Below are 15,404 nucleotides of genomic sequence, written 5' to 3'. Positions count from 1 at the left end.
TAACTTCAACAAAATATTATAGCTTACCCATGGGATAAATTATGTTAGTTAGATACAGGTTGTATTTTAAAAAAATCCAACCATGCACAATAAGCCTTGTAAACCTTGGTAAATTTTAACTTGAGTAAGCCTTTAACAGCGATCCCGTAAATTGTGCCTGCATTATAAAACATTATGTTTTCAGGAAACTTTAGACATCCTTTACACAGACACACACACTTCAAAGGTGTGATAGTGTGTCGAAACAAAAAGATTTTCTTTTAAAAAGAAAACATTGGTGAAAACAAGCACCAGATGATCTTTAATACATCAGACATTCTTTAATACTGTACTGTAATTCAGCAAAAATCTTTTTGATAAACATAATTCAATCATGATAGTCAGCTATTACAAAGATGACAGAGTACAGATAAAAGAAAAAAAAAGATTTCATGTGTGACTATCAGATTCACAGATAAAGGTGTTTAAGTTTTTTCTATACTCTAAATATTAGAGAAAATATTTTCAACCATTTGTTACCAACATTTTGTAACTATTTATTCAAGTAAAATACATAAACAGTAAATGTTTAATATATTATTAAATATCTGATCGATCTTTAATTTAATCAAATCATTGAAAACCCTTTTGACTAGGCATTTATACACTACCTTGGCCAAATAGGAAAAAAGTAAAACATTTTAGGGTTCACTTCACCTGGCTTTAGTCTAAATTACATTGCACAATGTGATGGCAATTTATGTGTGAAAATGAGTCTTTATGCTCCCAGAAATGCCCCTTTACTATTTGCGTCCTGGAATATGCATAGGTGTGGTAATCTGGTCATTCAGTACATCAAGGTCATCAGCTGATTTAATTTTAAGGCCGAACAATTTTGCTGAGCCTAGACCAGACTAACTGACTCTGACCTGACACTGCCAGTAGCTTGTATAGTTTTCACAATGCATTATTGGTGCATCGCTTCATGCTCTTCTTCCCACTTTTTTTCTGATTAGTCTCACTAACAAGTGGTTTCCTTAAGACCACTGCTGTTTAGTCCCAATCCTGTAAGTTTTCATCCCATTACCTCTGTGAAAAGGCTATTTTCACTATTACACATAAGGTACATCTAATTTTCTACTGTTGATTTTTTTTCTATCATACAACTTTGCCAATCATTTAAGTGATTTCTGATCACACACATTCATGGTGTTTTTCTAACCAAAATTTCTCCACAAAGTTGATGGCTCAGTACTACCCTTCCAGATTTTAGTATTGCATTGAGCAGTTCTTAACCCAATTCCAGTAAATTTCAATATTTTGCTTGGTGCAGGACAATATTTTGACCCTTATGAAACATGTTTTTTTTTGCCAGGCAGTGTGTAGTATATAGATACAGTAAATAATTAAAATACATATAATTAGTCAACTTCAAACAAAGAAAACACACTATCATATACACACATCATCATAGTAAGCACAGGTCTTTCCCTGAATATGTATAATCACATCTTAAAAACTACACTAGGTAGAAACATGAACATCCAAGCATGAGCATCACATAGACAACTCAATGTTTTTTTGTTTTTTTTTTTGTTTGTTTTTTTTGGATATCATTTGCAATAAACTAGATGTTGTATTTAGCTGTATTTAGTGTAGTGTAAGATAGGCAGCTTCTTATAATTTTCCTTAAGATAAATGAAAATACTTAACATTGCACTAAATAATTACAGTATTACAACTGTCCATAAAGTCAATTTTCCATACAGTCCTATAATTAGGTTAATAATGAGCATAGCTCAGGTTAAAATAAAAGATCTTCAAAAACATTAAAATAAACATTCTATAACATTACTTAAAATTATGCAATTTTGACAATTTGTAAAGTTGTCTAAATGAATCTATCTACCCCAACAATTGTCATTAAAATTAGAGTTAATATAAATATAAAGTAAAACAATAAATATTAGTGCTATTACAGTGGAATAAAGAGAAATTATAATAATAATTTAATTTATCATGGCATTGTGGAATGATAATATATGGAACAGTTATGATTGTTTAGTGAAACTCTTTAATTGGTTAAATAATTATTTATAATTATTATTACACATTTTATAACTATTATTATTATAATCGATCAAACAACAAGGAATTCTGTTGACAATGAATTCTGAAGTCTGTAATTTTCAGATTTCCTTTAAAGACGTAAAATTTTCTCTGTTTATTTTTTTTCTTATAGCAGTGCACTCCTTAGCTGACAAACCTGTGAATTTAAAGGTGAGGAATGACCTCATGTAACCTTTTTAGACTATGGACAACATTTTGCTGTGAGCTGTAAAATATTTAACAGTCTACACCAAAGTAGGCAGACAAAATCTGTGGTGATATGTGGAGACTAAAGTCATAATTTATGACTTTACTGAGTCTATTACCGAGTGCGTCTTGTTGCAAACATTGGATTCTTTCTTGCGTGTGCAAGTGGCATTTTTATTTTTAGAATTGCAAAAACCCCTTTACTTCTTCTAAAACAGTATTACTTCAAACTATAATGACAGAAACTTCACAATTCTTCCCATTTCCATTCCTTCTGTAAATCTATTCATCAGATAAAGGCACAAAATGAGTGTGGTTGTCTGTCGACATTGGTGCTAGCTGCAGGCGTTCACACAGTCTTGAGCTCGCCGAAATACCTGGTACACACTCACTAGCGGGAACATGGTGAGTGCTCCGATGAGAGAACCAACCTGGATGAACACTCCACACCAGAGCAGAGCGGTGTGTCCTTGCTCATGGAGAAGAGTGCTAACCACCACCTTTACATACGAGAACAAAAATGTGAAGATGATCCATGAGATGACCTGTGGAGAGAACAACATTAGGGGATGCGTTCAACACTAAATGGTTTTTAATTCTTATTGTGGTTTAATTGAACTGAAGGTTCAAAGTTTACCTCCCTATTGAATCGAAACTATTAAATATTAATTTTATATAAATTTGTCATCACTTACCACCATAGCCACTCCTGCATTGGTTCCCAAGAGGGGTGGGCATGGACTAAGAGCGGCCAGGACTAACAGATATACAGCAAACAGCCCTCCTCCAAGAGACATTAACGTAAGGCCAACACTGGACCTATGGCATTAAAAAAATAACATCACATTCGTCCTTATAGTTACACCACCAAGCTGCCACAGTTTGGGCCCTTGACCAAAGCCCTTAATCATGTCTGCTCCCAGTGCAGCGTATCAAGGCTGACCCTGCGCTCTGACCCTAGCTTTCAAATAAGCTGAGATATGTGAAGAAAGAATTTCACTGTGCTATAAATGTACAGTATATGTGATAAATAAAAAATAAAACATTATATCTTGCAGACTAGCAGAAAATCTGTAAAAGGTAAAACCTGATTCTGTAAATGTACAAACCATTCATTATTATATCTAATTCATTGCATATTTCCTTTACTAAAGAGCACTGTACACTGTATTGTATTATGTAGGCGTTATTTATTTCAATGAGTCCATTAATATTAACACCAGTAATATTAAATTGTAAATTAAATCAACACCATTTGGTCAATAAGATTCAGTAACAACTCCGTAGTATAATTAAAAATGAGGTTGAATATGTACTTTGGAACCTTGGATTGTGAGTACCATGGTCTGTGAGCGTTAAATAAATAAATAAAAGAAATTTACTTAATAACCAAGCAAGGGGCAATGGCTCTTCTCTCTTGCGCGCTGTGGGATTATGGGTAATCATCTCCCACCCTTAGTCTCAATAAGTAGGCATCACTTGTATAGTCAACATCCGTGCGGGTGTGTACTGTTTATTATACCAGTGTGACTGTGTGTGTGTGTGTGTGTGTTTGCACGTAAAGCAAAAGCAAGTGTCATTAGAGAGGTTCCTTGCTAAAGAAGTTTTCTGACAGAGTATTGTTTCCGTGTGTGTGTGCGTTGTCCTACACAGCAACCTCCTCCCTCCTCTCTTATTTAGGAGGGGAGGGGGCTACCCTGTAAGACGAAAGGAGGAAACACTGCTATGTCGGGATTCTTTTAAACAGTAAAGTGCATTTTTATAGGAATTTTGGGGTTGTGGAACAAATCTAAGTTTCCAACATTTCTTATGGGGAAATTCACATTGATATACTGTATATAGACAAATAAACAGAGGAAAGCACAATGTATATACTTTACTCCTTTGTAAAATTTGATTTGCAAAATGTTGCATTAGCAGACGGAAAACATTTTTATGAACCCACCTTAGAATAACAGCCATGGCCACAAAGCATGCCAGAGGGTTGGCAAGATTTCCCAAGACAACAGAGAGGTGAAAAGCCATGGTACCGTACGGCAGGCAGGAGAAGCTCTGAACTGACGGCAACACTCCATTAGTAAGAGCAGTGGAGATTCCGAGGAGCAGGAGCAGGTAGATATTGTGTAAAGTCCAAAAAGACACAACAGTGTCCTTTCTCTCTACTTCCGCATGTTCCTCGGATACTGGCGTTGCTTCATTTTGTAACGGGTGTGTCTCTTGTCCTTGATATTTCTCAGTCTCTTGCTCTGGAACCTGACTTGCTTCAGAAGATGTAGCAACTGTGTATGTCAGTGCCAAGAAGGAGAGTGAAGAGATGGCCAGCATGACAGACAAGAACCAGAAGAAGTCCTGTGCTGGGAAGTTCTCTTTAAGATAATGAGGATGTGTGCCATTTTCCGTCTCAACACACTCGACCTTTCCCACACCTTGTCCTAGCGCCACGATACACGGGAAAAGCGCACTGAGCCCCTGGCCCACAAAAAATGTCCGGATGTACTGTGGAGGGTAACGAAACATAAAGGGCAAAAAGGTAACGTTAGATGTGCAGCACACAGTTGCCAGCACCAAAGAGAGCAACAAGAAAGCAATGGATCTTTGTGCCCCAGCAACTGTAGCCACTTCTGACCAGAAGAGGGCGAGAAAGGCTGAAGCAAGCACCGCCAGGGCCTGTATGACATGAATGAGGACACGCTCATTCAGACACCCAGGAGCAAAGTGGTGGGTTATAGTGACAGCCAGTGGACCCACATTACCAAAAGCAATGAGTACTGAAAGATAAGCTGGCAAATTCCACCCTACAAACAGAAAACAGAAGATGATTTTACCAGCCATGCAAAATCATGTTTCTAGCCTTAAATTTCTGTTACTTTGTTAATAAATTCAGTTTAATTAAATATTTATGTATTTTTATACACACTTAATTACACTATGAATATTATTGATTACACTATGATTATTCAATAAAATGAAATGATTTACCTTCTGGCAAAACGCTTACCACCACAGGCAACTCAACCCAAAACGAGTTTACAGCTATCCATGATCCCATTCCGAAAAAGGCCACCAAAATGTGCGTGACAGCAGCATGATTCCACCACATTTCGCTATTATAGCTGAAAGAAAATTGTAAACCAAATGGTCATTACATGTGATTATTTAACAATTAATTAAGCAATATCACACAAGACAGAGTGCTGTTGTAATCAATATGAGCACAGCTGTGATACAGGGGTAGGCACAAGGACGCAGGCCAGGTGCGGAAGATATCACAGCCATTCAGTCCAACGGGACAATATTATGTGATATTGCTTTTATACAACAGTTTAATAAGCACAGAATTTTACAATTATTTTTTGTTCAATTTAGTTGTGAAGCTAAGGTATAAACCTTTTAAATGATGACAATTTTTTTTAAAGATTTCATGTCTTAAAGTTCTAAAAAATCTAAAAAAAAAAAAAAATACAAAAAAAGCAATATAATTTTTTTGGGATTTGATAAAAAAATATATATCATGATACTTACAATATTGCAATATTAATCAAATCGGCACGTGGGTAATGTGATGATATACAATTGTATTATCACTGTATTATCAGCGTTTTCCATTCAAGGCTTCCTGTCACCCTCCATCTCAGACCAAAAATGTTGCTAACAGTTTTCTGGGATTTTCAAGGTCCAGTAGAGCAACATTATCAGTGCTTGTTACAGCGGAATGCTTATTGATGGGCCTATGCAGGGCCTTGCAAAAGTATGCATACCCCACATATTGCATATGTGGAATGCATATTCCACATTTTGTCACATTACAACCATAAATCTAAATGTATTATATTGGGATTTTATGTGATAGACCAACACAAGTGGAAAATAATTGTAAAGTGTAAGGGAGAGGATAAATAAGAAAAATATAAATGTGAAAAGTGTGGCGTGAATTCGTATTCAAACCCCTTTACTCTGATACCACAAACTAAAATCTGATCAGAATCAATTGCCTTCAGAAGTTACCTAATTAGTGAATCGAGTCCACCTGTGTGTAACTTAATCTCAGTATAAATACAGCTGTTCTGTAAAGCCCTCAGATGTTTGTTAAAAAACATTAGTGAACAAACGGCATCATGATGCCCATGGAATACTCCAGACAGGTCAGGGATAAAGTTGTAAAGTTTAAAGCAGGATTAGGATATAAATATTCCAAGCTTTCAATCCAAAAATGGAAAGAGTATGGCACAACTTCAAACCTACCAATACTTGGTCGTTCACTAAAAACTAATAGGCCAGGCAATTAATTAACTTAAGTAACTCTGTAGGAGGTGCAGAGATCCACAGCTCAGGTGGGTTCACAGAACACGCATTAGTCGTGTACTCTACAAACATGCAAGAGTGGCAAGCTATTGTTGAAAGTAAGCCATAAGAAGTCCAGTTTGCAGCTTGCGACAAGCCATTTGAGGGACACAGCAAACATGCGGAAGAACGTGCTCTGGTCAGATTAGACCAAGGTTAACCTTTTTAAACTAACCACTGGCTATCACCCTGAATACACCATGCCTACTATAAAATATGGTGGTGGCAGCACCATGTTGTGGGAAGCTGGTCACTGTTGATTGTAAGATGGAAGATCATACAAATCAATATTAGAAAAAATCATTAGTGTCTGCAAAAGGACGACTTGGAAAGATATGCAAAGCTGGTAGAGTCATACCCAAAAGACTTGGTTCTACAAAGCATTGATTAAGGGGGGGCTGAACATAAATGCACACCACCAAAAGTATGTATTTGTCTTTTCTCAAAGCTTATTTAAATAAATTCTAAAGCCAGAGTGCGAATATTTTTTTGGCTCACCCTTGTAATATCGGGTGGTAACTGGTGATTCCCATCCCTAGTAAATGTTATGATGTGGATGCTCCATATAAACTTTGCTAAATGTGTACGTTAGTTTCCTGAGATCCACAGAACTATTTGTTTACTACTTTTGAAATGGAATGAAAGGGCTGGTGAAGGAAGATTACATACGTGGAAGAGGGTAGATATAAAATCCCTTGATGGTGGTTAGATATTAAATTGGTAGGGTATAAAAAATTGGTAGGGTATTAAAAAAAATGTACTGACAGAAAACTTGGTGGGGGGCCCATTACAATAAACCATGTTTTATTTTAATTTCATGTTATCCCACAACAAGTTACAACATGGCCTAAATATTATTGCAACTGAATCTATGGCAACGACTTTTTACCTTGGCAAGCTCAAAGGTTTTTCACAGAGCTGATAAAGGTTATCTAAGGATAAGTGTTTAGGAATGTTGTTGCTAAACATGAACCAATAACCAAAAACAGTAAATTTTGCCAGTAGAGGCCTTTAGGGCAAGTGGAAAAAAGGATCACATCTTATATCTTTTTTTTTTTGTTGATTACCTACAGTAGTACATTCATATTCTGACTTTTAACCATTTTGTCCGTTATAATAAAATAACATTTGTGAAACTAAAATTAGACTCAATGCTTAATTGCAGCCATCATTTTTGCAGTAAGGGGGTAAAAACTCATTCAAAACTGTACATGTAACCTGTGCACATTTAGAAGCATATCTTCAATAACATTATAACTGAATGGACTTTTAAATCAGACTCTTAGCATTACGAAATAAAACTGAGCATACAGAAATAATTTGATGATCATGAGTTTAAGTTGTACACAAAAACTACATAAAAGGTAACTTAAACAATTGTTTATTATCTGCTGGTTATATTGACAAAAACAAGCTATGAAAATAAATCCACATTATACATGTACTTGAAGTAACTATAACAAACTTGATAAGCGCAAATTAAAGACCTAGTATAAAAACGTTAGTTTTTTTTTTTTTTTTTTTTTTTTTTGAAAATAGAGAACATAGATCTACATCTTCTACAATAAAATGACGACTGCAAATTATAAATCTATGATACAGGTGAAGTCTCAAACATTGTATCTGTAACCCAGCAAAATTACAGTAGATTTCCCTGTTAAAAGACTATACTGATTGATTCATGGCTTGTACTTGTGTATCTTGTAAAGTACTTTGATTTGTCTCCGACTCAACACCGGTATCCACATTTTTAGGCGGCTCAGTCGCCAAGCTTGTAGACTGGTTCTCACAAGACAAGATGGCATTTAATTTCTCAAGCATTTCAGGCAAAGTATAGCCTAATCGGTTCAACCGTTCGTCTTTGCTACCAATGATGAATTTTAGGTAGTTTAATTCAGCACGGATGGCCTCTCGCTTTTGAGAAACGTGTGCTCCTTTCATTTTCATAAGCAACTGTTCAACATCTTGCACGTTTTTACAAGGGCCTCCATTTTTTGTGACCGTAGAAATAATCAACTTCTTGAAATTTTCTGTTTTTATTTTGACATCTTGCTGCGATTTGTTAGTAAACTTAATTTTGTTTGGTGGTTGCAGATTTTCTCTGTCAAGCAGGATGGGAGGATTTGAAACAGAACAGTCCTCGACCGCAGGATCTAGAGGTGGAGAGACTGCATCATTGCCTTCTGAATTGTCTGACACATTATCCTCGGGCTGCGCTTGGCCTGTGGCTGGTCTTTTTTTCTTGGAGTACGCGTGTCCGAACGGGTATTCACCCATCAAGTGGGAAAACGTGCAGCTAGCTAATTGTTCCACGAGCTCCCCAGAATGATCTTTGCAGTACAACCCACCAGGTAAGAAGTCTTTGAGAGTTTCCTCCATCACGGCTGCAAGGACCTTCATCATCCTTTGTAAGCACTCCTTCATTAGTGCCCCATACTGGTTATTTGCATTTTTACAGCAGAAAGAAAACACCCCAGGAAAGTTCTTCTCCTGCATTGGATCCTGGAAAAACACGTTAGTTACAGCCTCAGGGTGCAAGAGAACAGATGCATCCCGGGACCACTCTAGAAGCTTCTCATAAAGGGAGCAAACATACTTGCTGAATAACATGTACTGTCCGTCACTCTTGAGGAGCTGCCAAAAGGGACCCAAGACCTTACAGTACACAACAGCCACTATACAGACAAGAGCCTGTATGGCTTCATCGCTAGCATCAGAATTAACACTCTCCAGAAAGATATTCACGTCATCCTTCAGTAGCTGTATATCAGACACAAACAGTGCAACATCACTGTAATGGTGAACAAGTGCAGCTGCTGCCTCAAAATAGTTAATGAACCTATTAGATTGACTGACAGGGAGCCTAGAAGGGTTATTCCTCTCGAGGCAAAATGCAAGCCAGTGTCTTCTGTAATTATTGTTGTTTTCTTCTCTTGGGCACAAGATTTCACTAGCCATGTTGATGTACCGGGTAACAGCGCTCTCTTCGAAGTTTAAAAAACCTTTGAATTTGGGGTTTTTGTCACGTCCAAGCTTGTCCCCTGTAGTGTTCACAATTTCTCTTTCAAATGACATGACTTGCTTCTCAACAGCATCAATAAAGTTGAGAAGGAAATGAGTGTTGCAATAAAGATATTTCAATGGTAGAACTGCAGCTTGGTTGTTCTTTGAGTTATAGGCCAGGATCTTTCTGTTCAGACATTGCATGTCAAGATCTTCTTTCAACATAAGAGCATACTGATTTTTAAGGAGATCCATAGACACCAGATTAGCACCATCAGTCCTCCCTCCATACATTTCTGTAAGTTTTTGCAAAGACAGCACAGAGACATCAAGGATGGATAAACAATCGCCGGTATCGACCTGTGCCTCATCTTCCGAGTCAAGCATGGGCTCAATAGGCTCGCAGTGATAATCGTCTTCCTTCTTTACATGACTTAGGCTGATTGCCTGATCAGAGTCATTGCGACATTCCAGCCTTCGTTTGGTTTTCCTACAACCAGAGGAAATAGTACTCTCTTGATTGCATTCTGCTTGAGAGTCTGAGACATTGAAGAGTTCACTTTCTCCCTTGATCTGGGTGGTGTGCAATTTATTTTCACTCTGGAATAACAGATGCTTTTTTCTTATATGCCCTTTGATTATCGACACCCTTTTATAATCAGGGTCATCCACAGTATCAGTGATAAGATGAAAAGGACTACGTAAGAATTTGTTGAACATTCCACTACTCCTGTTTCTCCTTGTTTGATTTTTCCGACACTGTATTCTGAACCTTTTTAAACTCGCCTGAAGGATTTTATTGGCTTTATGGATTTTACCGTCACCGCAGAACGAAGAGTCGAAGTTACAAAGCCATGACACTAAAACAATTGGCTCGATTTTTTCTCTTTCAATAAAGCTGGTTAGTTCTAGAATCAGACCATTAGTAACATCTGTTAACTTTGCACGATCAGAAAAATCTGACATTTCAAGCAAATCTGTTCTGCTGATCCCAATGCTATCACATATAGGTCCCGCAAAGTCAAAGTTAACGTCTGATTCGAGAAAACATTGCCTAGATTCTCCGGTTAAGCTTACAGCTGTTTCTGTATTTCTTTCAATTAAACCTTGAAAATCTGCAGACCGAAACATTGGAAAAAGCTTCTGAAGCCATTTTACAACAGTCACCCATGAAACATTATTTTCCTCTTTCATTACACCGACTTGCACCAGGAGCCGGTTTGTGCAGGGCTTTTCATCCAAATTCAGTGATTCGCCAGTCTGAGACCCAAGGAAGTCATCCAGAAGATTGAAGTAGAAATCATCCTCTGCAATAAAACATGAATGCATTATAAACAAAACAATATAAACTAAATATTGGTAAAAGATACTGATAAATGGTGTCCCTAGTTTAAAATGCAAATGATAACTTTACAGTATGTGTGCATGGGTGTGTGGTAGCCTGAGAAAACCCTTGGTAAGTTGTTTTTACATTTTATACTAATTTATATAAGGTTCTAACAATAGCCATTCTGTTGTGCATGCATCTTAAGCAAAGTTCTAGCATTTTGCATTTTACCAAGTCTGGTACCCTTAAAATTAAAAAGAGACAAATCTGAATTTTAAGATTCTTTTTTGCACATGACAGAAAGATGACATTTTTATAGCCAATTACAAATTAAACTGATTAGGTTTACACCTTTCGTTACTGCACATGGCATAGCAACATCCAATGGGTTTTTTTCAACCACCTCATGGACCTTAATAACTAGCAAAAAATTAAAGAAGAAAACCAACTCACTCAGTTCATCAGCGATACTCAAGGCACTAGGAACACTGAAACTGGGGTCTTGAAGGTCCTCCATAGCTGCACAAAGAAGCGTGGTGGATTGGAAGGGGAAAATTTAATCATCTGGAGATGAACAGTCTTCATATGTTTTCATATATGGACGTGAAAGGTCACATGTTTCAGCACTGTTGGCCGGAAACATAGCTCATTGAAGGGCTGGTTCTAAGATTGGAATTAGGTGCCAACTGTAGGAAAAATAATTATACACCGCCTGGCTCAATAAATAAATAAAAATTACTTAATGAATTAATTAAAACCACAAACTAAGATTTAGTTTATCAGCCTTTAGCTTTCGTTACATTGCACAAGGTTGAGGTCAATTCATGTGTGAAAATGATTCCTCTTGCTTCCAGAAGCATCCTTTCACACTTTGAGTCCTGGAATATGCCCATGTTATCAGGGAAGAAAAACTCCATAGTACATTCAGAAAAGCCTAATTCAGTTCATTCAGGCCATCAGCTGATTTCACTTTATTGCCACATAACGTTGCTGAGTCTTGACCTGACCAACTGAAGCAACCCTGGATCATAACACATAAGCCTCCAGTGGTTTGTACAGGGGACACTATGAATGATGGGCACAGTGCATAATGCACTTTCCTTCTTAACTAACGTACCCATCACTCTGGATTAGGGTCGATATGGACACACCAGACCACATGACCTTTTTCCATTGCTCCAAAGTCCAGTCTTTATGCTCCCTAGCAAACGAAAGCATTTTTTAGAATTATTCTCATTAACAGCTGTTTTGTAAGAATCCTATGGATTCTCATTACCTTTTGTACATATAGAACTGCTCTAACTTTCACTATTAAACACAGCTGTGCTTTCTGCTGTTGATTTTTTACAAAGCAACTACACCTAGGGTTTAAGTGGTCTGTGATCAACACTTATTGGTGATTTTATTTTTCCAAACACAGTGACAAAGGTGACAGTTTAGCGCAATACTTCCATTCATTCAGACATGACTTTTTTTTTGGGCCAGGCAGTGTAATAATAATAATAATAATAATAATAATAATAATAATATCATCAAAGTAAAAAGGGTCATCCTAAAACCGGCCCTGCAATGTACAGTATAACACGCGAGATGCTGTGCAACAGTTTATCATGCATCATGGATTATTGTAATGAGGGTGTTTTTTTGTTTTTAGATCAAGACCAGAAGTGTCAAGGTGCAGAGAAGATTGACTTGGACAAGTTTTTCAACACAGTGTGATGAAAGTGTGCAAAAGGTCAGCTGCTTCACATCCGTCTCACCTTCTAAACAACAGCTATATTTTATCTACACTGGTAATGAATCTCATCGAACCACCTGACCACCATTTGAGTAATAATGTACTCTTTTGAATAGAAGTATGATATTTAGCAACTTGTTATTTAGCGGATAAGCAGCATTCTATAGCAGCAAAGTAGGTAAAGATAATGAATTAGGTTAGAAAGAGACTCTTATATAAGGAGACTTAAGGGTTTATACAACTAATTTATAGTTTAGTTTATTAAATAACAATACATCATTCTTTGTATCAATTTATAATTTATTTATAATTAATGGTACAAAATATCTGTAGGACAGGTTATTATCTATGACATGTCCTCTAGCAGCTATTAAAAAAAATACTCTTTGTGTAGTGTCTCTGTCTCTCTCTATTCCCAATCCTAAAGATAATAAACCAAAAAATACTGATGTAAAAACAGGAGACAGCTGAGACTACTTTCACAAATGCTAAGAAAACATATCCTTACAGAAAACCTCAACAGTAGCATGTTTGTAATCACATGATTATTATGGAATGCAAAATTCAGATGAAAAGAAGGAAGTGAAACACAAACTGAATGAGATGGAGGAAAGCTCAAACTGTGCTAGTTTAGACAAAACGACAAGAGAAACGTTAACAGAAAAACAACATATTTTGGGCGTAGGCTTTATTCATTTGTTTTTTATTTTTAATATTAGAAATTATTTTTTTTAAACTAAATTAGAAGTCTTGCCTGCTATCAGGGCAGAAGTTGGGCAGTAAATACCCTGTCCCCTAGACAACCTTCTACTCGAAAAAAATCAAAATAGAAAATTGAAAGCATACAAAAGTATCGTTCTTTGTAAGCGGTTGGGTCCCCAACCTTAGTAACAAGGTGATCTACAATGACTACAGCAAGAATCCTTAACATGAGCATACATATGAAGCAAGTGCTACTACAGCCTGTGCAAATTTTAAAACACTATCTTGTGACCTGTATGTTTTGGGATTGTAAACAAACTTGAAAAAACTCAGTGTGTTAGAAGCGAGACAGTAAAAAAAAAAAAAAAAGGTTAAAGTATATCTGCAATCAGCCACTGTTATTTACATTTAAGCAAAATACGAGTTTTACTCTCATAACTGTGTTCTGTAATTCTGCACGTCAAAGTCCTGATTTGACGTGAACATGCCGTAAAATTTTCTTCAACTGGCGCACATAAAATTATCATATAAAGCATACTTAGACTGATGATTGATGGGTTTTATGTAATCTTACACATGGGAAATAGTCATGACAGACGCAAGATCATGTTAAAGTCTGAAACGGACTAAAATATCGCATGATCCTTACGTGAAAACAGGTTAAGGATTTTCGACTGTGATGACTGTCATATGCTTTTGGCTAGTGTTAATGGTTTTTCAATCATTATTCTGATTCATAATTAATCTAGCAACAAAGATCCAAAGCCACTTTGGTCACTGTCTCATCGTTTATACCATTTTATAATGTGTACAGGATTACGGAGGGCCTGGAGCCTATCCCAAGAATGAGGCGGGGTACACCCTGGAACGGGTGTCAATCCATCGCAGGTCACACGCATACTTGCACACTAAGGGCAATTTAGAAAAACCCCAATTATCCTAATCTGCATATCTTTGGACTGTGGAAGGAAACCGAAGTACCCGAAGGAAAACCACCAAGCACAGGAAAAACATGCCAACTCCATGCACATAGAGATGGAAATCAAACCCAGTACCTGGAGGTGCAAGGCGACAAAGCTAACCACTAAGATACCATTCCACCAGATTACTTATGGAATTTGATAAACTGATCACTTCCTACCCTCCAACTGGTGTTCGCATCACAGGTAAGAAAGAGTTGATATGTTGTACATAAACAGGTTACTGGATTAGAAATAACCCACACTGTGCTGAAAGTAAGGAATGAATCAAAACAGGACATGCTGTTACAGGAAATGTATTAACGACTATGAGACTGGAGACTCCTTACAAATCAAATGAAAGATTTCCTCACTGACACGTTCACCATTGCACTTATGGTGGTTAGTTTATGTTAAAAGTGTTAGGTGTGTACAACCTCACACACCTAACACTTAGTGTGTGTGTTTTAGCTAGCTAATACTGTGCTGCATATAGTTTTTTGTAGATTCGTAAAAACTCGCACAAATAAACACGTGACTACGGTCACATTGTACAGCGGAGCACGCGAACACTTGCCTGCTTTTAAAGAAGAAAACTAACATTTACAACAATAATTTTTGTTTATAATGAATTTGCTCTCACCTCGTGTTTTGGTGCCTCGTGTAAATTATAAGCGCTTGTTTTCTTTCTGCATTCCCTGGCGAGAGAAATGAGAAGAAGGATGGACCATGGCGAATCGACTCTGGGTTTGGTGTTCAGCAAACAGGGTTGCCAGATAATCATATTCCGGGATTACATTGAACGTTTGATTGCAGCGTTTACAGACCTACGGATCCCCTGTGGCAACATTGTGGAGGTTTGATTATAGGTTCCAACAACCCCAAAATAGTCTTGATATTACCTATTTTGCATATAAAACAAAAAGATTATGATGAATATGAAAATGTCATGTAAACTAAGCTTGTTTTTGTTCTTGCTATGATTCTTTTTTTTCGTATATCAAACAGATACCCATTTATGGTACATCTGGCAACCCTA

At 36.8% G+C, this 15,404-nt stretch overlaps 1 protein-coding gene across 3 annotated transcripts; it reads right to left on the bottom strand.

Annotated features, from left to right (window-relative positions):
- Positions 1–295: 295 nt before the first annotated feature.
- Positions 296–15,130, bottom strand: slc52a2 (solute carrier family 52 member 2). 3 transcript variants are annotated; one of them, XM_053492224.1, is made up of 6 exons: positions 11,420–11,490; positions 10,843–10,946; positions 5,275–5,408; positions 4,241–5,090; positions 2,991–3,114; positions 296–2,840 (listed from the first exon to the last, which is right to left on the bottom strand). In XM_053492224.1, the coding sequence occupies exons 2-6, from the start codon at positions 10,875–10,877 to the stop codon at positions 2,631–2,633; spliced, it is 1,353 nt and encodes a 450-aa protein (XP_053348199.1). In that variant the 5' UTR covers positions 10,878–10,946; positions 11,420–11,490; the 3' UTR covers positions 296–2,630. The 3 variants fall into 3 exon arrangements, with proteins under 3 accessions (XP_053348199.1, XP_053348200.1, XP_053348198.1); XM_053492225.1 differs by lacking the exons at positions 10,843–10,946; positions 11,420–11,490 and adding an exon at positions 15,009–15,130; XM_053492223.1 differs by lacking the exons at positions 296–2,840; positions 2,991–3,114; positions 4,241–5,090; positions 5,275–5,408 and adding an exon at positions 15,009–15,123 and having other exon boundaries at positions 8,152–10,946; positions 11,420–11,485.
- Positions 15,131–15,404: the final 274 nt, after the last annotated feature.

The sequence above is a fragment of the Clarias gariepinus genome, chromosome 3 (assembly GCF_024256425.1).
Source record: "Clarias gariepinus isolate MV-2021 ecotype Netherlands chromosome 3, CGAR_prim_01v2, whole genome shotgun sequence".
Lineage (NCBI taxonomy): Eukaryota > Metazoa > Chordata > Actinopteri > Siluriformes > Clariidae > Clarias > Clarias gariepinus.
The sequence above is the reverse complement of the archived record's forward strand: the minus strand, read 5'-3'. Positions and strand labels throughout refer to the sequence as shown.

Bases quoted from the DNA above. Each gene is read 5' to 3' on its own strand.
- slc52a2 (XM_053492223.1), bottom strand. From the start codon at position 11,483: ATGGAGGACCTTCAAGACCCCAGTTTCAGTGTTCCTAGTGCCTTGAGT. The intron at 10,947-11,419 runs GTGAGTTGGTTT...GTTTTATTGCAG, and splicing joins GAGTATCGCTGATGAACTGA to AGGATGATTTCTACTTCAAT.